This window comes from Leptodactylus fuscus, chromosome 1 (genome assembly GCF_031893055.1).
Source record: "Leptodactylus fuscus isolate aLepFus1 chromosome 1, aLepFus1.hap2, whole genome shotgun sequence".
NCBI lineage: Eukaryota > Metazoa > Chordata > Amphibia > Anura > Leptodactylidae > Leptodactylus > Leptodactylus fuscus.
Genome location: NC_134265.1, coordinates 172050780 through 172075793, shown reverse-complemented (window position 1 = coordinate 172075793; position 25014 = coordinate 172050780). Strand labels below are relative to the sequence as shown.

Sequence of the window (25014 nt, the reverse complement as noted above, 5' to 3'; positions counted from 1 at the left end):
CATACGAAGGCCAATGGACTCCATTAACTATAGTGGTGTCCATTCTTTTGAATTTAAACCACTGTACGAATAAAGTCAGACTTGCAGGACTTTTTCATCCAGTGATTTTGAACACACACTGCAATAAAGACTCCAAATCATATGTGAACGCAGCCTAAGTCTCAATATAAAACGAAAAAAGAAAGGTTACTGCTCTCCCTTGATGCTAACTGACACAGTCGACTGCCCTGGGACTTCAGAGTAACAGGACAAAAGATTCAATCTGTGGAATCCTGCACCAATTTACATGAATAAAATATAACTTTTAACTCTTTATATTAAAAATCAGCTGTAAAGGAGAAAGGCTGGCAGTAAATTTTAGAGCTCATGTATTTCAAGGTGATTGTTTAAGAGAACTTGTGATGAACTTGGCTCAGTTTCACATCCTTGAAAAGATGACCCCTGCAGTGGTATCTACTTATATTGTATATACTCAGTACGTGTGTATGTAAATGTATATGTACTCTACTACTAGCCTGTTCTTTGAAGTTAAAGATAGAGGTTTAACTCAATGACTTCAATGTCAAAGAGCCATTAATAACGTATTATTGGGCTTCTCTTGAGAGTCTCATTTATTTTTGAGACCTGATAAAATTTATATTGCCTTGCCAGGAGTTCCTAAATTGGGCTGGCTCTTGGAGAGAATGCCATCAGCAAGCAGTTTTCTCTCCAGATAATGTGTCCCTCGTTACCCCGACATTTCATTGATACCATGTATCATTTGGGAAGTTTGTCCTTGGGTTTTTTTTTTTTAATAAAATGTTGTTTGTTGCGTGTATGATAGTTATGTCTATATATAGGAAAAGACATAGACATGTGACTCAATAGTTGTAAGATGCAAGTATACATGGAAAATATTTGCATGTGTTTAAACTGTATACTAATCCTATTAATATTATAAATGTGAAAGTTTGTAGGTTTGTGAGTTTGGATGTTCGGATGTTTGTTCCTCAATCACGAAAAAAACGCTCCACCGATTTGGCTGAAATTTTCCACAAACATAGTCACTACACCCGATTGCGTAATAGGCTACTTTTTATCACAATAGCACACATACGTTTGTGCCAGGACCCCCACAAAACCCAAACTCACACCACCATCTCTGCAATCTCACACACTTTGGACCATAGCAAGCCACAAAATTCATATTGCCCTCTGCAGCCTAGCCCCTAACCCCACACAATCACATATACATATACTTTACCACTTTGCCCCTCACCTTAACGATACTCCAGGAGGCTCTCTTTAACGCTCCGGAGCAGCCATGTTTGCCGACCCCTACCGCTCTGACAATCCGCGACACCGCCCACCCATGTCAATACCCCTAGGCGGTCTAATAAATGCAAAAAAAAAAGTTTACAAAAGTAAAAAAAATATAAAAAATAAAATAAAAAGGATTAAAAATTCAAATCGCCCCCCTTTCCCTAGAACACATATAAAAGTAGTTAAATACTGTGAAATACATACACATTAGGTATCTCCACGTCCGAAATCGCCCGCTCTACAAAGATATACAAATATTTTTCCTGTTCGGTAAACGCCGTAGCGGGAAAAATGGTCAAAAGTGCCAAACCGTCATTTTTTCACTGTTTTGATTCTGATAAAAAATTGAATAAAAAGTGATCAAAGCAATAACATTTCCCGAAAATGGTAGAACTACAAAGTACACCCGGTCCCGCAAAAAAAGACGCCCTATACATCCACGTACACGCACGTATAAAAAAGTTACGGCTGTCAGAATATGGCGACTTTTCAAAAAATAATTTTTTAACACAGTTTGGGATTTTTTTAAGGGGTCAAAATGTAAATAAAACCATATAAATTTCATATCCCCGGAGTCGAAACGAAACACAGAATACAGGGGACATGTCATTTTGGTTGCACAGTGAACGCCGTAAAACCAAAGCCCGTAAGAAAGTCGCAGAAATGCATTTTTTCTTCAAATCCACCCCATTCAGAATTTTTTCCCTGCTTCCCAGTACATTATATAGAATAAATAATGGTAGCATCATGAAGAAAAATTTGTCCCAGGAAAAATTAAGACCTCATATGACTCTGGGAGCGGAGAAATAAAAAAGTTATGGGGTTTAGAAGGAGGGGAGTCAAAAACGAAAATCAAAAAATGCCATCGGCGGGAAAGGGTTAACTTCAAATACTTCTGTCCCAAAGTCACTATGTAAAGTTTCTCACAACACCGTATAGCAGCTCAAATACAAATTACCTTCAACACAAAAGTCTCACGTATTCTCTGAATTACAGAAACAACAAGATACAAAGTTACATTTCATATCCCATCCCTTATACACAGTACGAAAACCTTACCCACGCCTGTATATACCCACTCCTACAATCACCACAGACGAAGTCGCGGGTACCAGCTAGTAAATATATAAGCTTGAAATATGACTAATAACTCCAATGTGATCAAAGGCTTAATGGAGTAGATTTATTGCGAGCTTTCTTCCTGGAGAAGCTTGTCATTGCTGCAGCATTGTCAAAGGTGCCTTGAGGACAATCTGTCTTAAACAAATTTATGCTATATTCTTCTGCTATTACTGTTATATATCATATTCTCACACCATTGTGTTATTTGGTACTTGTCATTAAAAGCAATACTTCTAGGAGACAATACATCTAGAATATGACACACAAAGGAGAATTCTATAGACTAACAAAAGTGTGTGCAATCAGAGGCACAGTAGGGTATATTACATCACAACGGTTTTGGAAAGCACAGCGTATCCGCTGTGTGTATTTTTTGCAATATCTGGATGGGATTCGCTAGACTGTAAAACACCACATTTTTTTCCACCATGTTTACGCCTCATGTGGCCTTCACGGCCTTAAATAGTTTTTTGGATGCCATGTTAAGTTTGCAAATCCCCTGGGGTGCCGATAAATTGGAATTCCCTGGGAAGTTACCCAATTTTGAAAACTGCACCCCTCAAAGAATTTATCAAGGTATGTAGTGAGGGGCCACACGGTGGCTCAGTGGTTAGCACTGCAGCCTTGCAGCGTTGGAGTCCTGGTGTCCAAATCCCGCCAAGGGCAAAAAACCATCTGCAAGGAGTTTGTATGTTCTCCCCGTGTCTGCATGGATTTCCATCCCATATTCCAAAGACATACTGATAGGGAAAAAATGTACATTGTGAGCTCTATGTAGGGCTCACAATCTACATTTAAAAAAATAAAAAAGGTATGTAGTGAGCATTTGTTTTCCCAGATGTGAATGTAAAGCAGATGATGAAACGTGAATAGGTAATCTGTACAGAGCACCTTGGGTACATTAACTCCCCTATTTTCCAAGTATGTCCTATTATTGTGAGTGGGTGTCATTCTGGGGGGTCATTTTTGGTGTCTTTTTCCTCATAACCTTTAAATCTGTGGAGTTCCCTGATATGTGCTCTCATAGCTTATACATTCCTTTTCTCCTTTAGGCTAAAGCCCAATATTGCAGAAACGCAGCTTTTTTTTGTTGCAAATTTTGTTGCGTTTTTTTTTTTTTTTAAATCCAAAGCCAGGAGTGGATTGAGCAGAAGGTAGAAGTATAAGAGCTTCTTATATATTTCTCATTCCTTTTGTAGCCATTCTTGACTTTGGCTCAGAAACCCTCAAAATAAACTGCATTCGAAAAAGCTGCGTTTCCGCAACGCAGAGCACCTTAGCCAGCAATCTTTGGATTATTGTATTGTACAAGCTATATAATTTTTTTTTTTAATATACATTTCTGGTGATGTAGCCATATAAAGAATGATATACATTTAGTTTTTTGTGGGATGATATATATTTTTTAATGACACCATTTTGGGGTGTCTATAACCTATATGATAAAATGTTATTAACTCTTTGGGAGGGATTAAAAATAATCCTCAATTCTGGCAGTGCTTTTGATCTTCTTTTTTTTTTTTTTTTTCCTTAGTGACAGAGCTGGTTAAAGGTTTATTATTTGCTAGACGAGCTGTGCTTTTTATTGGGGCATAGTGGGAAAGAGTGGGACCATCATGGCCTGAGACATGTATCACAATTTATGCCGGACAATCTGTGTAAATTATAGGTGCAATCTATGCTGGCTCATAGCTATCAGTTAGAATGTTGCCAAGGAGAGACTATGGGCCAGTTTTTCTACTAAAAGGAGCTATAAAATATTTTGTTAAAAAGTCCCAAACACACCCTCCTACAGAAAAAAGTTTGAAGCATCGGCCTGTATCAGACTATGGTTTTACAGTCTGATACTTTGATTTGTCAGGTGATTAGATCAACGGGCAGTAAAACTGTCAGAAAGATGGATACAAACAAAAAACGTTTAATTTTTAACAGTCATAATTTAAAAAAAAAGGAAGGTTGAAGGTTTGTTCCATGTCAATGTATGTTGGGTGATTGTTTTTAAATTTTTTAAACTCAGCCAATCATTCTGGAAGCTTTAACTCTTTCAGGACATCTGCTATAATTGTGCCAACACATCTAAGTGGTTGCTGTAACTTTTAGTTTTATTCTCAGCTGCAAAACTGCATTACTGTGGGAAGATTGCATGAGCCATTCCATTGAAATGGCCTTCTGAAGACACCCAAGCCTGCAGAAGCTCTGCGTACAATAGTAATATAGCAATTACACTGCAGACTGCAGTACAGCGCTGAAATTGCTAAATCTATGAGTGTCCTAAAGAGTCAAGAACCCCAGAAGCTTAAAAAAAGTAAAACTGTAAAAAACGTATAAACTCAAATCCCCCCACCTTTTATTCAAGATAAGACACAAAAAGTGATCAAAAGGTCAGATATTCCCCAAGATCCTATAACTCTTTCCTAGCAAAGAAAGAGCCCACACACACATCCATGTATGGAAATCTAATAAAGTTACATGTATCACAACAATGCAACATTAAGACATTACAAAAACTTAATAAATTTGGTAATGCCATGACAGTACTAACTCACAGTATATGGATAATATGGGTAACATTTCATTTTTACTACACAGTGAACATCATAGAAACACAACCTGAAAGAAAATGCTTGTTTTTCTCACACATTCCAGCCCATTATGTATAGAGAGAAGTGTTGGGAAAAGAGAGATGAGCTGTGCTGTTAGCGATGAGTGCTATGCATGGACAATGTCAAAGTTTAGTTTACATGTAAAATTCAGGGTTAAGGGGATATTTTCACTCCTTGGGGAGAGACCACCATATAGGTGTGTGGAGACTTATTAAGCCTTTAGCACTCCACTTCGCAAGGGACTATGGGAAAAATATGCAAATCTGTCTTCCATGATGTAATTAGGAAGTCAGTTGCTGCCTCAGTGTTGCAAACCAATAGAGGGCGCTCACTGGAATCCTGTCTTCCTAACTACATCAGGGAAGACAGGCTTGCACATTCCAGTGAGCGCCCTCTATTGATTTGCAACACTGAGGCAGCAACTGACTTCCTAATTACATCATGGAAGACAGATTTGCATATTCTTCCCATGTAAAATTCAGTTAGTAAAAATATAAACAGGACAGGGAGTACATGCTATACTCACGCTGGATACAGGCTGTCTCAGCAAACTCCGTGTTGGTAAGGAGAGCCTTTAGGCCAAGGCCCACACTGTGGAAACAAGGTTTTTTTTGTTGCAGATTTTTCTGTGTTTCTGAGCTAAAGTCAGGAGAGTATTGGTTTTAAAAATCGCACCAAAACCTACGACACAAAAACGTTGTGTTTTTGTACCATAGATAACTGCCGTTTACTGCCTTCTGGATTTCTGGCCAATCACCTAACATCAGAAGAAGCAGACAAAATATCAGGGGCCAACCTGACACTTACAACAGTCACGCAGGGTTAATAGATTTTTGTCCCTGCATTGCAACTAACCTCTCACACTTGTTGCAGCCCATATACCTACTGTTTCCCTTTGGCCCTGATGTTGTTGGCAGGGCTAAAATTGATTTCACAGTTCTAATGAAAAGTAGAATTATGATTTACAGAAGTGGCAAAATAATAGGATTCATTTGATTGATCGGCCAGCCCTAATTCCTACAGTGCTTTATATACTGTAGAAAACTGTCAGATATGTCCTACATTACGTGAAGTGTAATTTCAGTCAAGTTTCAGCTTTTTTTTTTTTTGTATAAAAATGGAGATTTTAGACACTTTTAAATAAAAAATCAACACAAAAACAAAAATAGGACATAGGAATCCAATTTCATAGTACACAGGACTGAACGGGTTGTGTAAATGGAACTTGCTGCATTATAGTGAGATCCCAATACATTATTCTATAAAAGCAGAGGTTTTGGCAATTTGCTGGTTTGGAGCATTCAGGCGTGTGTTAGCACAATGCTGAAGAGGGAACACATTAGCATCAAAAATTGTTGTAGCCCAATCAATCTGGAAAGTGTTATAAGACTACGGTATTTCCAAACTGGAAGTTCATCATGCTACTGAGAAAAAGATTATTCACTGGTGGAAAACCATTCAAGACAGTTGACACATCTTCCTAGGGGTAGATATCCCAGAAATGTATCCCCATGCTAGGCCATGCAATATGCAGAGAAATTGCAAACAACTTAAGTGCTACAGTCATGAGAAACAAAGTACACCCTCTTTGAATTGTATGGTTTTATGTATCACGACGTAACGGAAAAAACATCTGACCCTATAGAAGGTCTAGGTAAATACACTCATTGAAATAAAAAATAATGCACATTATATGTGTACATGTAATGACGATTAAATTGAAGTTTATTGGGGAAAAACTGTAAAGTTCAAGGTAGACTCTAGTACCCTTGTGTGAAAAGAGTTTGTGCTTATGCTCTTTCTCTGGCTGCATGACGTTCTCTTGATATTCAGCTCACAGACTGATGTCTTGACATTTTCCTTTATAATTTTCTGCAATAATTCATTAACCTCTCCTGGCCCAGATGCATCAAAACAGGTGCAAACCATCATACTAACATCATGTTCCACAAATGAATTTTATGCTGGAATGCGGTGTATTCCCATCCCCAAACATAACTCTTTTCTCATTTACATCAAAGAGCTCTGTTCTTGATTCCACAAAACATTGTTCCAGTACCCTTCTGACTTGTCCAAGTGATCTTTAGCAAATTGCAGACAGACAGCAGCTTTCTTTTTTTTCTTAGAGCAACGTCTTTTTTTATTCCTTGCAACACTGCTAAGCACGCTATTGTTGTTCAGTGTACTCCTAAATAATATTAGTGAACTTACAAGGTTGTAGTTGCTTAGAGGTTATCTTGAATTCCTTCATGACATTGTGGACTATTATATGTCTTGCTTATGTCATGATTAGGGTTGAGCGATTGTGTTCGGAAAAGATCAGATTCCGATCGGCGATCGAGAAAATTTCACGATCGCCATCGGAATTCCGAACACGATCTTTTTATGTGGGATCGAGATCAGTGATTTTTCCCACAATGCTTTGCTTAGCCTTCACACTGAGTATACGTTGTTTATTCAGTGTGAAGGCTCCGCTGCAGTTCCATAGGAATGAATGGAAGCAGCCGACACACACAGGCTTAACCCCCTGCGCGCCGGCTGCCTCCATTCATTCGAATGGAAGGCTAAACTAAATCTCTAGCAGCTACTTACCTCTAGAAATGGCTGCTCTAGTGCCCTCCTTCTTCTTGCTTCGCTGCCCCGCCTCCCAGGTTAGTGTTTAAAGCGCTAGGTGGGCGGGGCTTGTGGCTTAGAGTGTGGGTGGGTCAGGGCGGGAAGACGTGACGTCTCCCCTCCCAGTACCCGCCCACACTCTCCTAACCTGGCAGGGGGGGGCAGCGAAGGAAGAAAAGCAGCGTGGAGCAGCAGCGAGGCAAAGAATGAAGGCACAGGACCAGACATCTCTGGAGGTAAGTGGACACCAGGGGGTAGGATTGCTTTTAAAATCCGATCTCCGATTAAAAAAAAAAAAAATCCCATTGACTTGCATTGGGATCGGAATTGGGATCGAGATCGGGTTCGAATGAAAAATGATCGGAAATCGGATTTTAAAATCAATCCTGAAAAGTCAAGATTGGCTCAACCCTAGTCATGATCTCTACCAGTTGGGGAGAGTAATAATCATCTTTAATTTCCTCCATTTGTGCATAATCTATCTGACTGTGGTGTATATATATATATATATATATATATATATATATATATATATATATGTGTGTGTGTATATATATATATATATTATATATATGTGTGTGTGTGTATATATATATATATATATATATATATATATATATATAATTTTAAGCTTTACTCTATTTATTTTTCATTCTGTGTGAGCTGGGTTTTAACCTAGGATCATACCTAATGAGGATGTATGGAGGGCAATCACTCTACTGCTTGACCACTACCTCCATTTATCACAATGGGAAGTTATTCTCTTAGTAGTAGTAGCAGGCAAACAATATTGAAGTTTAGTGAGAGAAAAACCTTCCATTGAGAATAATGGAGACGGAGGCTCAGCCTGTAGAGTGACTGCCTTGAGACTTGATCCTGGCTCAAACCTAATGAAAAAAATAGAGTACAACTTTAAATAAATTGGTAATTCCCTGTAACCTCTGCATTAGTATTCACTGAACTGAGGTGCCATCATAGTGCAGTGAATAGTAATGAGCCAGAAGCCGTCTGAAAGTGAACGTTGCTTAAGTGACCAGTTGAAGAAAGCCTGAAAACTAGAAGAGTCACAGGAAAGCTAAGTGAGCTGACATGTCTGGATTCATTGTGAATTTTATCAGTCTTGGAGTAAATACCTTTGTTTTTGTCCCCAATCACAACTTGCTCATGGATCCACTACAATGAATATAAAAGATTCTTTTCTTTGGTTTCTTTATTCTCTATTAAGACCTAATAATCTGCATGTTGTTTGTGTTCTGAATTGTCATTTGTTTGTGCTCCATTCTTTTGTGCAGGAGGCACTGGTGTTCTCTGGTGGATGTATGCTGAACATCGGAAATCTGTTAAGGAGGATCTCCAACCAGATCAACTTCAGGTTTCCAAAGACAACCAGCAAGCCTTGCTCATATATGCCATTGCTGCAACTGTCTTCACAGTAAGCTTTGTGTTTTTGGCTGTATATAAAACTGGGTCATTTCTTTCTCACTTCTCCACTTTATTATTAACAACACAATGGCAGTTTACAGATGACTGGTGAATGTGTTAGTATTCTAAAGTCTGGGAAGACATGTCTTTACCAGCTCCCTTTTTAAAAAAAAAAAAAAAAAAAAAAAAAACTTTGTATCATCCGTCTGCATTGGAAAACATGTTTATTAAGCGCCTTGAAGGGAGTCTGTCACGTTCCCCAAGCATATTCATCCATCACCAACATGTTAGAGAGCACATTACAGTGATAAACAACATGTCTCTGTTACGTACAAAGAAGGAAATAAGTATTTGATCCCTTGCTGATTTTGTAAGTTTGCCCACTGATAAAGACGTGAACAGTCTATAATTTTAAGGGCAGGTTAATAGTGAGAGGTAGAATATCAAAAATAAAATCCAGAAAATCACATTGTATAAATGTATTTGCATTTTGCATAGAGAAATAAGTATTTGATCCCTCTGGCAAACAAGACTTCATACTTGGTGGCAAAACCCTTGTTGGCAATCACAGCAGTCAGACGTTTTTTTGTAGTTGATGATGAGGTTTGCGCATTTTTTTTTTAATTATATAATAATATATCTTATTTTCTGGTGCATCTTACAAATAATTATGTATGTTTTTTTAAAACATTTAGGGGGGGAAGAATTAAAATAGTGTACATTATGTACATATTATGCTCAGTTTATTATACAACTTTATAGATTTGTCTGTGTGCACATAGAAATGAAAAATGACCTTTTTTTTTTTTAAAAAAAAAAAAAAAAGGGTCATAAGTATATTTGTAGCATACCTACACCTTTCACCAGAGGAAGCTCTTACTATTAGGATTTCAATAAGCAATTCTATTTTTAAGCTAACAGAACAGAACTTATATATTTACTAAAAAGACCCCTGATCATTTTTTGGTGGCAAAGGAATGGTGTAAAAGAAAATCGCCATTTACTGAATGAGACTGTAAATTTCCAGCTGCATGGTTATTTGCAGTAGATTTATTAAGGAAACCTCTATATACTGTATTTCTTCATTGGGATCTTTTGCTCCTGCATTATGATACACAAACCTTGCCTTGCCCTTGAAGTTTATAGATAATCTTGGTGCTGCCAGAAGGATATGTAGAGGTGAGGTGCCATCCCTGCCATCCTTGATGGAAACATTATTGTTTAATGGTTTCCAGCTGTGCTGGGATTGATATAAATTTAATGATGGCGTAAATTTCACGTTAGGGTTATTGTAGCTTTAACTTCAAACACAGCGCAGCCTGGTGGCCAAAATGTGTGTTTACAAAATGTGTGGGTTAAAAAATATTATATATAATTTATATTTTTCATTGCCTGTGCTTCATATGACTGAGGCTAGTTTTTTTTTCTTCATATGGCAGGTGATCTTGTTGCTCATCATGCTGGTTATGAGGAAACGAGTTGGCCTAACCATTGCTTTGTTCAATGTGGCTGGGAAGGTTTTCATTCATCTACCACTGCTAGTCTTCCAGCCCTTCTGGACTTTTTTTGCTCTTCTCCTTTTCTGGGTCTACTGGATCATGATCTTGCTTTTTCTGGGAGCTGCAGGTAAGACTTGTCCCAGTTGTGGTATGTGGTAATGTGTTGTGCTCCATATGGTGTCTTGTTGCAAATTTGCACATTTATTATTTGTTTTAGATACTTTCTGCATCTTGCAAAATGTTTTGTCTTTAACGTATATTTTTGCAGCAAACCCTTCCACTAGGCATCAACACTCATCCCATAGTACAGACCTTACAGAAAATGTTGACAATTCCTATTGTCACATTCACACAAACTGACACAGAAGATTATCCATAAAAAATCAGAGGCATACAGCAGTAGAGTATAGGCTTCTTTAACCCTTTCACTGTCAGGGGTCTCTGGAAATTTTGCATCTCCGGTAGCCGGAGCAATTGTCACAGTTTTGAGATGGACAAATAACCTAAATTGCAACATTAAAAAATAATGCTACCTTTTTGGGTAGCCGCTCTTGCAGTTCAATACAGGAGCCGGCGGCCATTTTGCGGTGGCCTCTCTATGCTCCTGTATAGAACTACAAGAGCAAGAGAAGCCAGAAGAGGCGGAGTTGCTGCAGAAGAAGGAGGCGGCGCAGGAAAGGGCTCTCAGGCAGCAATTGGGATGCGTTCATCGGCCTTTCAGCGCTGGTGCCCGCATTCATTGCTGCGGAGAGCTCATTTGCATACCGGTTAAAACCAGTATTTCTACAGAACAGCGCGGCGGAGACCACGTCTAAAGGTAGGATACGAATTGCCTTTCTTAAGGCTATTCCGACGTGGTAATTAGAAAAAAAAGTAGTTTAATGGTAGAATCCCTTTAAAGTAGACATCTGCAGCATTGTTTCGATGCCAATTGGTACTGTATACGAACAGTCACCTTCATGCAATTTTGATTTAAAGTGTTTTATGAAAAAATGCAAATAAATGTATATTAGTTGCTAAAAGTGGAAATCAAACAATAAATTATATGCACCAAACCACCTAAAAATAAAAGTTCAACATGTGCAGAGGTCATACATATCACTATGGCCTACACCCGCATGCACGTGTCTTCAGAAAATCACTAGAACTGGAATGAGCCTAAATCTGCTTTGAAGTTGGAAATGTTTAAAAAAGTATCATCCTATAAAATGTAGGGATTATACACCATGAAAAGTAAGTGAACCCCTAAACCCTATATATTTTTTGAAAGTAGACAACCTGAAGATTATATGTGTCTCAATAGGTTTTCAATAGCCACATCCAACTTTTATATAACTTTGTGAGAGGTAGGAGCAGGCAAGGGGTATGATTTAGAGCTCCACTCAGAGGTGGACAGTGTCAGTGGTCAGGATTGTAACCATTACCTACTCAGGCCCACCTGACAGTGGAGAGCCTAAATATGAGGCATTCAAAGGAAAGAAGACTTTTAATGTCCATTGACATTGACTGTATTATGATGTTAGTTTTTTAGCACCGATATCCCTCCACTGTCGGAAGACCTAGCCTTTTTCATTGGTGCGCCTGTTGACCAGATATCAACGTTATTGTCAATACTTAAATGAGTTCTTTGGACCAACAAGAGAGTTGCTGTTGTTTCAAAGAGTTGAGTGACCATAACCTGTATAACTTAGTGTCTGGTGTCATGTGCTAGATTTCGGTTAAAGATTCCCTTTATTTATTTATTTTATACTTTTAGCCTTATTAGACCAAAAAATATATAAAAGTACCTCACAATTTTATTTTTTTTGGTAACCTAATGACAAAACAAGCTGTTAACTCTCCAGAGAATCACTAAAAATGTATTAATTTATAAGTAAAACACTGTTGTTAAATGTTTTTTTGTGCTGTAAATACAATGCATTTTGTGAAATACACAGAGGTACTATAGAAGGTACACTATAGAACACTACAGATGCCATCACTTCACAGATCTCCTGGTTTTGATAAAATTAATATATTTTATATTCAATTAACCATTTAATGTGATTTCTCTTTTAGGTGATCCATTTACCAATGAACAAGGAGTTGTTGAGTTCAAGATGAATGGTCCTTGGCAATACATGTGGTGGTATCATTTAGTTGGGCTCATATGGATCAGTGAGTTCATTTTAGCCTGCCAGCAAATGACAATTGCAGGAGCTGTAGTCACCTATTATTTCACAAGGTAATTAGGCTCAGGGCAGGCTCCATGTTTTAGCTGGCCCATAGTTGCGTCTCAGTGGGCCTTCTACTAGTCATGGTAAGAGGCCCAATCAATTAATTCCAATGATTCATACAGAACATCATATCTGCTGTATACTGCCCATAATTTATCTATCTGAACCTGTCATTATGTCAAAACAACACACTGACAATTGTGAACCTAGCCTTACTCATACAGTATCTTAATCATTGGAATGATGTATACGTCCAGTATATACGTATACAGTTATACTTAAAAAACATTAATTGAATCCTTTAACATTGATGAAGGGGAAATTAGATTGTGAGCTCTATATAGTAATGTGGTAGACAATGTATATAAAGCGCTGTGGAATATATTGGCGATATACAAGTAAGCAAAATAAATAAATAAACACAACTAAAGTTCTCAGTTCAGCAGTGGGCCCCCTTGAGTCCAGTGGGCCCGTCATCTGTTTATGTTTGCCAAGTACTGACACCAGCCCTGATTATACTGTATACTTAAAGCGTAATTCCAGAAAACAAACTCCTAAAGCAGGGCTGCTCACACTTTTTCAGCGTGTGAGCTACTTTATTATCTGACCAAGGCAAAAGATCTATTAGGGCGGGGCCGGGGGCGGGATGTGTGGGTTTGTGGGGGCGTGTCTGTGGGCGGGGCTGGGCATGTGGGCGGGGCCAGGCAGATCGTGAGAGCAGGAGACAGCGGCGTTCTGTGGCTGCCAAGGGATCCCCGGTGTCTGCTTGTTCACAGCGCAGGCTGACAGTTATCTCTGGACACTGGCAGGCGGGGCTACCGCAGCCGTGTCCAAAGATGACTCTCAGCCTGCAGTGTGAACAAGCAGACACCGGGGATCCCTGCATCCCGCGATCGACCCATACGTCCTACCAGTAGATCGCGATCAATGTATTGGGCTCCCCTGTCCTATAGGGAAGGTATTTGCCTCAATGATGAGGCTTCACTTCTGATCCTGCGGATATGTGATCTGCCAGGGGCCAGTAACACCACGACCCTGTCACAGGCTCTAGCCCTACCTCTGGCATAACAATGAATGTCACCCATGTAAAAACTACTGTGATGGAGAGGGAAAACTATTTAAAATTTTTTAGAAGCACTTTGCAGTAAAAATGAAATATATGAAAAACAGACGTGTTTCCCCTCTTTTTTTTTTTTTTTTTTCTTTTTTTTTTTGTTTAAACTTTGTCAGATATAAAAAAATAAAATAAGTGACTTGGAAAAATTAAAACCATCTAAAAATAAAGCTATTTTCACAGAATATAACCCAAAGTAAAAATGTTATAGCCCTCAAAACTATACGTATGGAAAAAAAAATGTGTCCCCTGAACCAGGTAAAATGGCCTGGTCCTTAAGTGGCTGTTAGAGGGTGTCGATGCCATTGCAGATTTCAGCTGTATGTGACATCGTGACTTGTGGTGTAGGCTATTTTCTAAACCTCTGTAATCTGTCTACAGAAACAAGAAGGACCTACCATTTACTCCTATTCTGGCTTCAGTAAATCGACTGATTCGTTACCATCTTGGGACAGTGGCAAAAGGAGCCTTCATTATTACTCTGGTGAAAATCCCACGAATGATCCTTATGTACATTCAGAGCCAACTCAAGGGGAAGGTATGTCAAGTGATGACGTATTTATCTTTCGATTTTGCATTGCTGTTTCTGTTGGCATTTGAAAAAAAAATTGACTATAAGATTTGAGTAATTGCATAACAATATAAAAAGTGCAATATTTTCCATCTTCTGTGTAAGTTTTCCATCGCTCTGCCCTGTGAGCATACAAGAACAACCAAAGGACACCTTATAACATGTAAATATGTCACAAACATCCTGATTAGAATACAGCTAAGGGCGGTTTCACACCTGCGGCCAGTATCCGGTTTGAGGGTTTCCGTCTTCTGCCAACAGGAGACAGAAACCTGGCGGACAGTGTTTGCCCGTGAGCGTTTTGTGGTCTCTGCGGTGAAACCGTTTTTTTTTTGTTTGTTTGTTTAACCGGACACAAAGTCCTGCATTTCCGACTTTGTGTCCGGTTACAATGCCCCTAACTAATGTGGTTTATATGTTTAAAGGGATATTCCCATGTACATAGTTTTTTTTTTTTTTTTAAATTTGTAGATAATTAGAAGTTAAACATTTTTGCAAATATAAGTGCGACCACCCCGGGAGAACCGTGCAGGAGGCTGGACTGTCACGGTGACCTTATAGGCACCAGAACTCCCAGGAGAGGTGCACAGGGTAATAGGCAGAGTCAGTTAGATGTGACGCCAGTTGGAGTATTGAGACACCCGCTGGTCCCTGGGCTGAGATGGTGATGTGGGTGCCGGTGCTCCCTCCAACAAAGAGCATTAGCCCAGGGCTTAGCTGTAAGGAAGGCAATGTCCAGGCCAGTATCAGTAGAAGTGCTCACTGCTTTATTGTAACAGGCATCTGCTGGTCACTTGTCCTGTAGCAGTGAGCTGTGGCACAGTGGCTTGTAGCTGGCTGACACCTTCCCATGTATTAGCAGAGAGTCTAAGATGGCTGCAGATCCAGCTTCTGGTATACTGCAGGGGCTCAGTTACCTTGTAGAGGTCGGTGCAGGCTGCCAGGGTTATAGCTCTGCTTAGCCTGATGTAATTCCTGTCCTCTTACTGACAGTGATGGGGGCGCTGTCACACAGCTTGTCTGTCCTGCTACTGCTGTGGCAATCCTCACAACACAGTGTCTGACACACAAGATGGCCACTGCCACACTTCTCCTTCCCTGGCTGCTTACATAATACTACTTCCTCTCTCTGCTGTGACTATTTCCTGTTCCAGCTACAGATCCACTCACTATAGTGTGTGTTGCTATGGAGACCACAGCTCACTAGGACAAGTGATACCAGAGAACAATAGCTTAACAACATTACACAAATGAATACAGAATAAACATGACAACACATACAAACTATCATAACATGTAAGGCACTTCTATGGCCAAATAACCATTAGTAACTCCTGTGAGGGGGTTACATCAGTAATTAAACATTTTGCAGCGTTTTAAAGATTGTCCCTTGCCAGTGGATACGACCATGAATGCAGGAACTTTCTAAGGTCTGATAATCTGCCATGATTTCCTTATTGTGGCCCGGATATCTTCTGATACATGTAGTGTCTCTGCCTGATAACCCAGCTACAATAAGAAAATCATGGCTGGGTTCCTGACAAGTCCCAGACCATAGAAAGATTCTGCATTAGTGGTCTTATCCATTGGCAACCGACCAAGATAACAGACTGTCACTACTAAGAAAGTTAGAGAAAATCTTTAAAACTTTGCAGAATTTTTAATTACTTATATTTGCAAAAATGTTTAATTTTTAATTATCTACAAGTATAGAAATGATTATGTACATGGGAATACCCCTTTAACTGTTTTTACATTGCCATGAGGTGCATTAGTTTCCTAGAACTGAGAATGCAGATGACTTGACCTCGAATAACCAGTCACTCATTATAATTAGAGATGAGCGAACACCGTTGGATCGAATAAGTATTCGATCGAAAATTAGGCCGTTTGAGGTATTCATTCCCAATCGAATACCGCACGGCATAAGCAGTAAAAATTCGTATCCGATCCCACCTTCCCTGGCGCGCGTTTTTTGCACCAATAACTGTGTAGGCGAGGTGGGACAGGAACTACAACAACGGAGGCATCGAAAAAAATTTGAAAAAAACCCATTGGCTGCCAAAAACATGTGACCTCCCATTCATAAGCTGCCGCCATATTCATCAGATTTGCGGTCAGAGATAGGGAGAGAAACATATCTGCTGAGGGCTAGATAGGCACTAGCTTCAGATAGGCAGGGAAAAACCGAAGAACAACAACAGCTCTTCTCAGAGCTATACACTGCAGGGACAGGAGTCCAGCTTTCCACAGATGGTGGAAAACAGGGATACAGAACAGTTACTTATTGCTATATATGTTCCAACCAGCTTTTCTCAGGGGTATCCCCCCCACACACACACACAAAATAGCAGGAATCCACAGCAGTTACTTCTTGCTATATACGTGCAAACCAGCTTTTCTTTGGGGTGTCCCCCCCCCCCCAAATTAGCAGGAATCCACAGCAGTTACTTCTTGCTATATACGTTCCAACCAGCCTTTCTCAGGGGTGTCCCCCCCAAAAAAAATAGCAGGAATACAGAGCAGTTATAACCGGCTGTATACGTGCAAACCAGCTTTTCTTAGGGGTGTCCCCACCACAAAGTAGCAGGAATACAGAGCAGTTAGTTCTTGCTATATATACGTTCAAACCAGCTTTTCTTCGTGGTGTCCCCCACAAAATAGCAGGAATACAGAGTAGTTAGTTCTCGCTATATATACATGCAAACCAGCTTTTCAGGTAGTGTGTAACCCCAAAACAGGGATACAGAGCAATTTGGTCTGGCTACATACGCTCAATCCAGATATCCAGGGTGTGTACCCCCAAAACCTAGGTGGGAGACACAGAAATTCAGTCCGGCTATGTACGCTCAATCCAGATATCCAGGGTGTGTACCCCCAAAACCTAGATGGGAGACACCGAAATTCAGTCAGGCTGTGTACGCTCAATCCAGATATCCATGGTGTGTACCCCCAAAACCTAGGTGGTATACACAGAAATTCAGTCAGGCTATGTACGCTCAATCCAAGCCACCTTTTTTGCTGCGCTTGCATCCATATCTACACTGCTTTCGCCCCTAGACATCACCCCAGTCCATGCCGCTGCCTCTAGCCACCTTTTTTCCTGCTTAGCTTGCCTCCACATCTACACTGCTTTCCCCACTAGACATCACCCCTGTCCATGCCGGGTCAGTGGCCTAGTCGTCCACCAACTCCTCTTGCAATTGCTCACGCTCCCCTTACTGCAAACCGCACATAACCACAGCTTGACCTGATGGCAATTGTGTCTTGTCATCATCACTGAGGCCCAGAAATGCCGGTTGCGGGTCCACAACCCCAAGATTGGTAGGAAATGGTGGATACTCCAGTATTTGGGCATCAGGACACACAAAGTCGTCTGGTAGCTCCCGCAATTTGGGAAGTGGTTCAACAGAGGGAGAGACAGTAAAAGGACCCGAAAATAGATCCTGGGAGGGGGCAAGGGTGGGATGACTCTGTTGGGAAGATTGGGCATGTTGGCAGGAAGGAGGGGCAGACTCTTGGGTATGAACATGAACTGGCTGGTGGAAAAGCAGCTGGAAGCATTATCCGCTAGCCATTGTAACACCTGTTCCTGGTGCTCAGGCCTGGTCTGCATTGTACCCTGCACCCTACTTAACGCAACTGCCATATCCGGAATTGTGATGAGCCCATGCTAATGTTTCGTGTCCAGTGAAAAGGATGGGATAGGATTTCACATAAGTCTGCCACCCATGGAAACTCATCATGCAGAAACTGAGGGAGCTGACTTTGATGAACCCTTGGGTTTTGGAGATGGAATTCCATCAAAGGTCTCTGCTGCTCACACACCCTGCTCAACATACGGTATCTAGGGTTTCAGAATGTGGTGACCTCGCACAACAGCCGGTGCTTCAGGCAGATGTAGGCGTTGCTGGAGTGTATTCAGGCTAGTACCAGCTACTGTAGACTTGCCAAAGTGGGAGCACAAGCGTCGCACTTTAAACAGTAGCTTGTGTAAATTGGGGTACGTTCTTAGAAACCGTTGCACCAATAATTTGAAAACGTGGGCCATGTGTGGACCATGTTTGAGTCTGGCAAGTTCCAGATCTGCTACCAGGTTCCGGCCGTTATCACATACCCCAACCTGCCTGGGCCCAGGTGCAGTGGGACAATAAACATTGCCTTCTCATCCAGGATGGCATCCCTGACCTCGGAGGCAGTGTGCTGTCTTTCCCCCCAAGCTGATGAGCTTCAGCACGGCCTGCTGACGTCTCCCCACGCCAGTGTTGCAGCGTTTCCAGCTCGTAGCTGGGGTCGATTTAACGGCGGCGGAGGAGGAGGGTGGTGTTTCAGCACTCCTGCCAGGAATATTGGGCGGGGAGACAAGGCAGGCCGCCACAATTTGCAACCCTGTCCCAGTTTCAACTACATTCAGCCAGTGTGCTTGAGATGCAGCGTTCCTGGCCGCATGCACTTGTCCACGCGTCGGTGGTCAAGGGGAACTTTGTGCAAAGAGCAGAACTTAGGGCCCGCCTAATGTTACGGGACACGTGCTGGTGCAAGCCTCAACTCACCCTAAGGGCCAAAAACACTGCTGGTGAATTTTGTTCCGTTCAAAAGGACTCTGTGTTTAGATTTGGCTCAGTCGCAGCACATGCCTTTGAAGGCAAGGTTTCCTTTAGTGGCTCCATCTCAGCAGGATGATGATGGTGAAGCTTGGTTAAATCTGGTGTCGGAAGGGAAAGGGGTTTCTCAGAACCCTGTAGGGGTAATGTAGAGTCCGATTTTAAAGGACCATTACCAGTAGTAGTGGTTGCAGCCAATTCTCCACCTTTGTGGTCCTCTAAATAAGTTACCCTCAGGACTTGATGCCAAAATGTTATCAATTTCACAATCACAATCAAGGTCAATGTCTGGGTCCTCAGTCCAATCCACTGCATCAATCCAACACAATGAGAGTGATGGTTCTGGAACCACTGTTTTAGGGGCTAACAATTTTAAAGGGGCTAACACTCTGCTGGTGCAAGGCTTTACTCACTCCAAGGGCCAAACAACTCTGTTGGTGCAAGGCTGAACTAAGTTAAAGGGCCTCAATCTCTGCTGGTAGCTCAGCTTAAGGGCCTGTAACTTAATTTGGAAGGGCTGACGTTAAGGGCCAGAAAAGTGAATTTTGGAAGGTCATACCACATCACACACACACACACACACACACACACACACACACACACACACATCCACAATGACAGTTCAGGTGGGTACTGTTGGATTTCCCATTACCTATTCCATCTGTGGTTGTCATGGGCAACGTGATTTAAAGGGGTGCTTGTTAATGTTTCTTTAGCTTAAATTTGGGTTTCTGTCCATCCATTTGGGGAAGAGAGAAGGTTTCCAGGTATTTTCCCACTTTGATAGAGTTTTTTTTGAGTGTGGAAAGTGTGTAGTTGATGGGCTGTGATGGTGGGGTAAGCCTGTGACTTGGGCTTGTTAGATGCCCCCAGACATGCTTCCCCTGCTGTCCCAGTTTCATTCCAGGGTGTTGGCATCATTTCCTGGGGTGTCATAGTGGACTTGGTGACCCTCCTGAGTCAAATGGTGGTTTCCCTGAAACTAAGCATTTTTCCCCATAGACTATAATAGGGTTCGATATTCGTTCGAATAGTCGAATATTGAGCGGCTAATCGAAACGAATATCGAATATTTTACTGTTCGCTCATCTCTAATTATAATGTGTTATAATGATGTGTATTAAGTGGCTTCTGTAAGAATTCTTCTGTGAAAAATAATGAAATATTGTCATTTCCAATGCCTTTGTTTCTGTCCCTAAAGTAAGCTTTGCTTTCACCAAGGTAGTATAATGTACAACATGTCACCAGTCAAAGTGACAAAGTAGGCTGGCACTTTGACAAGAGCTGAAAAATTAATTTGTCAAAAGTGTAATGTCTAGGGATTTTCCTATAACTGCACTGTTAAAATGCTTTTTTCCCCTCTGTTACAATATAGGCAAAAACGTTAGGGACAATAATATTTTGTTAATGTTCTAGGAGAATGCTTGTGCCCGCTGTATGTTGAAATCCTGTATTTGCTGCCTCTGGTGTCTAGAAAAGTGCCTCACATATTTAAATCAGGTAAGAACCATGTTTGTTAATCATACAATACATTGTATAGAAAACCCATTGCTGCATGTTACAGTACCAGCAAACTGAATGAGATTTTGTGTACTCTTATTTCACATTGCGAAATGCAGCAGAAACGTGATATATTAATTTTACTTGCAGAAACGCTACATTTTCCTATAGACTTACCGTATATACTCGAGTATAAGCCGACCCGAATATAAGCCGACCCCCCTAATTTTACCACAAAAAACTGGGAAAACTTATTGACTCGAGTATAAGCCTAGGGGGGAAATGCAGCAGCTGCTGGAAAATTTAAAAAATTAAAATGGCCGAGTTCTTGGGCGCAGTAGATACTGGGGAAGGGGAGGGGGTGTTTTGGTTGTCTGTCTGCCCCTTCCCTGAGCTTGAGGACTGGGTTTTTTACCCCCAGTTGGAATTCAGCCTGGCTGAATATAGCGTATCTGCAGTGCTCCTATTAACCCCTTCCCGACGGAATAGGAGCACTGCAGATCCCTATATTCAGTAGACCGGGCACTTTCAGACACAGGGATATCTAATGTGTATGTGTGTCACAGTCATTTTCTACTTTGAGGGCAGGTTCACACTAGCGCCCAATCTCCGTTATGCATAACGGTTTCGCCATGGGCAGCAGAAGACGCTCACCAACAGACACTGAATATCGGTTTCTGTCCTCTCCCGACAGAAAACGGAAACCTGCATAACTGAGATCAGGTGCTGGTGTGAACCCGCCTTTATATGAATTATAGGGAAAGGAGTGATTTAGAACTTTTATTTATTTAATTTTTTATTATATATATTTTTTTTAAACTTTTTTTTTTTTTTTTTTACAATTTTTTTAGCCCCCCCTGGGGGATTTGAACCTGCAGTCATTTAATTGCAAGTCCCATAGATGGCAATACAAGTGTATTGCCGTCTATGGGAGATTCTCTACATTACTATTACGGCTGATCATAGACCAGCCGTAATAGTAATAAAGCGATGACAGGCCTAGGAGCCTTCATTAGGCTCCCAGCTGTCATCGGAACAGGTTGGCTACTGCGAGCTCGCTGCGCAGGAGCCGGCCTGCATCTTTAAAGGTATGGGGCAGGCCTAAGGGGGGAGGACATCTCCGGAGGGGGGAGAACATCTCCGGAGGGCACCTCCGCTGTAACGCTTACAGCGGAGATTCCAAAGCTTAGGCCTACAATCAGAGATCACAGGCATAAGCTTCAGCATCTCTGTTGTAAGCATTACAGCGGAGGTGCTGGTTTCTATGGCGACCGCTCTGCAGAGCGGCGCCATTACACTTACATACCCGGCATCCGGACCCGGCATCCAGACGGGGCAGGTGCCGGGGCCCAAAGCATCGCCGCGCTCCTGCTAGGAGCGTGGCGATGCTGTACATTAAGAGCTGCAGAAGTACTTATGGTACTTCTGCTAGCAGGGCAGGAAGCAGCCACACGCCGGGTGCGGGCCTGAGCTTACGTGGCCACGTCACCCGGCGTGTGATGGGGGGGGGGGGGGGGGGGGGCGGGTTTCTGCTATCCCGGCCTGCTAGCAGAAAATTACCGTAATGACCCGAATATAAGCCGAGGAGCACTTTTTCAGCACAAAAACTGTGCTGAAAAACTCGGCTTATACTCGAGTATATACGGTATATGGGGTGGGGAAGATAAAAATGAAAAATTAGCTGCGTTTTTTGCTGCTGTTTTTTTTTCCACAGTGTTTTTTAATTGAGTTTCTGCAACATATGGCATTTTATATACGTTTTACACAGGTGGTTGATCTCTGAAAGTTGTTTATACCTACCCTAACCCTGTCGAACCCAAACCCATCCACCCCCTGAGATTCCAGGTTTCAAGCTGTTGCAATGGCAACCAGTAAACCTATCAACTTAATCGGTGCTTCATGTACGGAAGTGTATTAGGCCATGCTAGAAACAGGACTTAAAGATGTCTGACAAAATGAAGACTGCAGGACTTCTCCCACCTCACATTCAAACTGAGCGCAACCAGGCTGAATGTGGCTGGGACTAGTGGTGGACGGCACTCCTGTTCACTTCAATGAGAGTGCCAGAGATACCGAAAGTATACCCCTTGGATATCCCCACTGCTCGGATTGCATAATACTGAATACTATGGGTATTTACTGTACAGATGACAGGGCAGTGACCATATCACTCTAGAGTGACAGGCCGCTAAAATCTTTAGTTTGAGATCTGGGGAGCAACGTCTCTATGTTAAGTGAATCTTTGACAAGATGTAGACGAACATAATTCTGGGCAAAAACTGGTTTCTTAGCTCTTATTTAAAGTGATACTTTATCATATTCAGTCATAAAGATAGCAGTCCAGTCTCTTATTGCTCTTTTTTCTGGCTCATGAAGGGCTGCCCCAGGTTGAGGAACCATGCTATGAAGTCCATTTGCCCTAACAATCTAATGTCTTATAAAACATTATATTATCTGATATATTGGAGCATGGCCATATCTGCCCTATGTAGGTAATAGTGAACTTCGCTCAGTGTAGACAGTAAGAAACTGCTATGTATTTTTCAAATAAATCTCTCTACATTTCCTATGTAATGACACTTTTATACATTTCTATGAAATGTCTTCTTTGTTTAGAATGCATATACAGCCACTGCCATCAACAGCACAAATTTCTGTACATCTGCAAAAGATGCCCTTGTTATTCTTGTGGAAAATGCTCTAAGGGTTGCTACCATCAATACAGTGGGAGACTTTGTACTCTTCCTTGGGAAGGTAACTATAAACTATGTGTAACAACTACTTGACTATTCGCATCATGTATTGTCTGGTAAACTTATATGTATGATATAGGTGCAGATACTAAGATACTGATCCCAATGTTATAGTGAACTTTCCCTATACCTTAAACGTGACTTTAAAGTGTTTCCATCAGTATTCATCAGATGCTCAGAATTGCTAGAGATGAGAAAAACCCTTTAACTTGTATAACAGGAGATTTGTTTCCGTCATGAATCTTAGCCTATGTATCTCACACACAGTATGTGAGTTATATCTATAGCATATTATTAAAAGTTACAAGTTGATGAGTAGATGGTGATTGAGACTCCTCTGTCAGTATTAGTAGGCAGCCTTGACGGATTTACAATGTCATGCATATCTTCCACTATTTTTGTGCTGGAAGTTCACTTGTAGTAGGCTTTCAGCATTACAACAAAGGATTTATTCTTTCTTTGCTAGGTATATTATGCCACCACAGCATTACGCCTAGTAATAATTTACTGCACAGTTCGTCATCAAATCAATCTCCTTTGTTACTTTTTGGTTAGCAATTGTACATACAATAGTAGTAATGGTGTTGAGCATGTTATATAGGTCTTTTTCTCAATGAATAACACCTGGAATAAACCAATAGCCATGTGGTGGTGATTGCTTTAAAGAGTGCATGTGGTGCCCAAATGCCAACATAAATTGCCTGAAAATGATTATAATATCTATAAACAGTAGGATCAATCTGCAGTTACTGCTGAGCAGCCATATATACAAACTACTGAAACTCATTCTAAACATTTATTATGGTGATGTAAAACCTAGTTCTAGAAAGCTTCTTTCATCCATTCTATGGACCTACTGCGCCAAGTCTGATGTATGACTTCCCAGATATAGATTTGCCATTATAAATGATCTGCCGCTTGGTACAATATCAGCAGCTGATTTTCATCCTCTGCTGACAATATGCAAGGTTTCATATAAAGAAATCTCAGACCTCACGTTTAGAAACAACTAATCTATTCTCAAGGGTCAGATCAATAAATTTTAGTCTGTGGTATGATATGCCTTAAAAACTTTTTTTTTTTTTTTTTTTACTATACTTTGGTCAGTATTGTTTAAGAAAGCGCTATGCCGCATATATGCGCCAGTGTAAGTACAGCGAGGTATATTCCTAAATTGAAATGCACTCTGGCTATATATATATATGTGAATCCAGATATGAGCACCCAACACCAGATGTTGTGACTAAGATGGATACATTTGCAGTTAGAGTGCTTCTTTCCATAGATTAGTATAGCTTCATGAGTAGGGGGCACATACACTAATAGACTACTGCTTTTCACATTGTTGTGTTTGATCTGCAGACCTCAGTCCCCCCTACAGAAAACCCCTATGACAGAAGCTTCTGTGATAAATGATGTTGTCCTCTTCCAGGACTGAAATCTAGGAAAGGCATTTTCTGTTGTTTTTCTTTCCACGGTGCATGAATCACAAATGATCAGTAAACCAGTCTGCCATAAACTGACACTGACATTTGTCAAATGGTCCACTGTTCCCTTTTTAAGGAGCGAGGTGATAAATGCTTTAGCCTTGGTAGTAAATCAGTGTGATACTGGCCAAGTGTGTATGCATTTCCATATTCCCAGTGCTCTTAACTGGGAATATTTTTTTACATTCAGGACATGGCTGCTGTGAAA

General features: G+C 40.9%; 1 protein-coding gene across 1 annotated transcript in view; it reads left to right on the top strand.

The window, feature by feature from the left end:
* The window catches only part of SLC44A1 (solute carrier family 44 member 1), a 105412-nt gene that overhangs the window by 73244 nt on the left and 7154 nt on the right, over positions 1-25014 (top strand). The window contains exons 8-13 of the mRNA XM_075280050.1: positions 8933-9072; positions 10502-10688; positions 12620-12785; positions 14273-14429; positions 20483-20566; positions 23183-23320. Coding sequence (XP_075136151.1) covers positions 8933-9072; positions 10502-10688; positions 12620-12785; positions 14273-14429; positions 20483-20566; positions 23183-23320 — 872 coding nt within the window. The remainder of the gene's footprint in view (positions 1-8932; positions 9073-10501; positions 10689-12619; positions 12786-14272; positions 14430-20482; positions 20567-23182; positions 23321-25014) is intronic.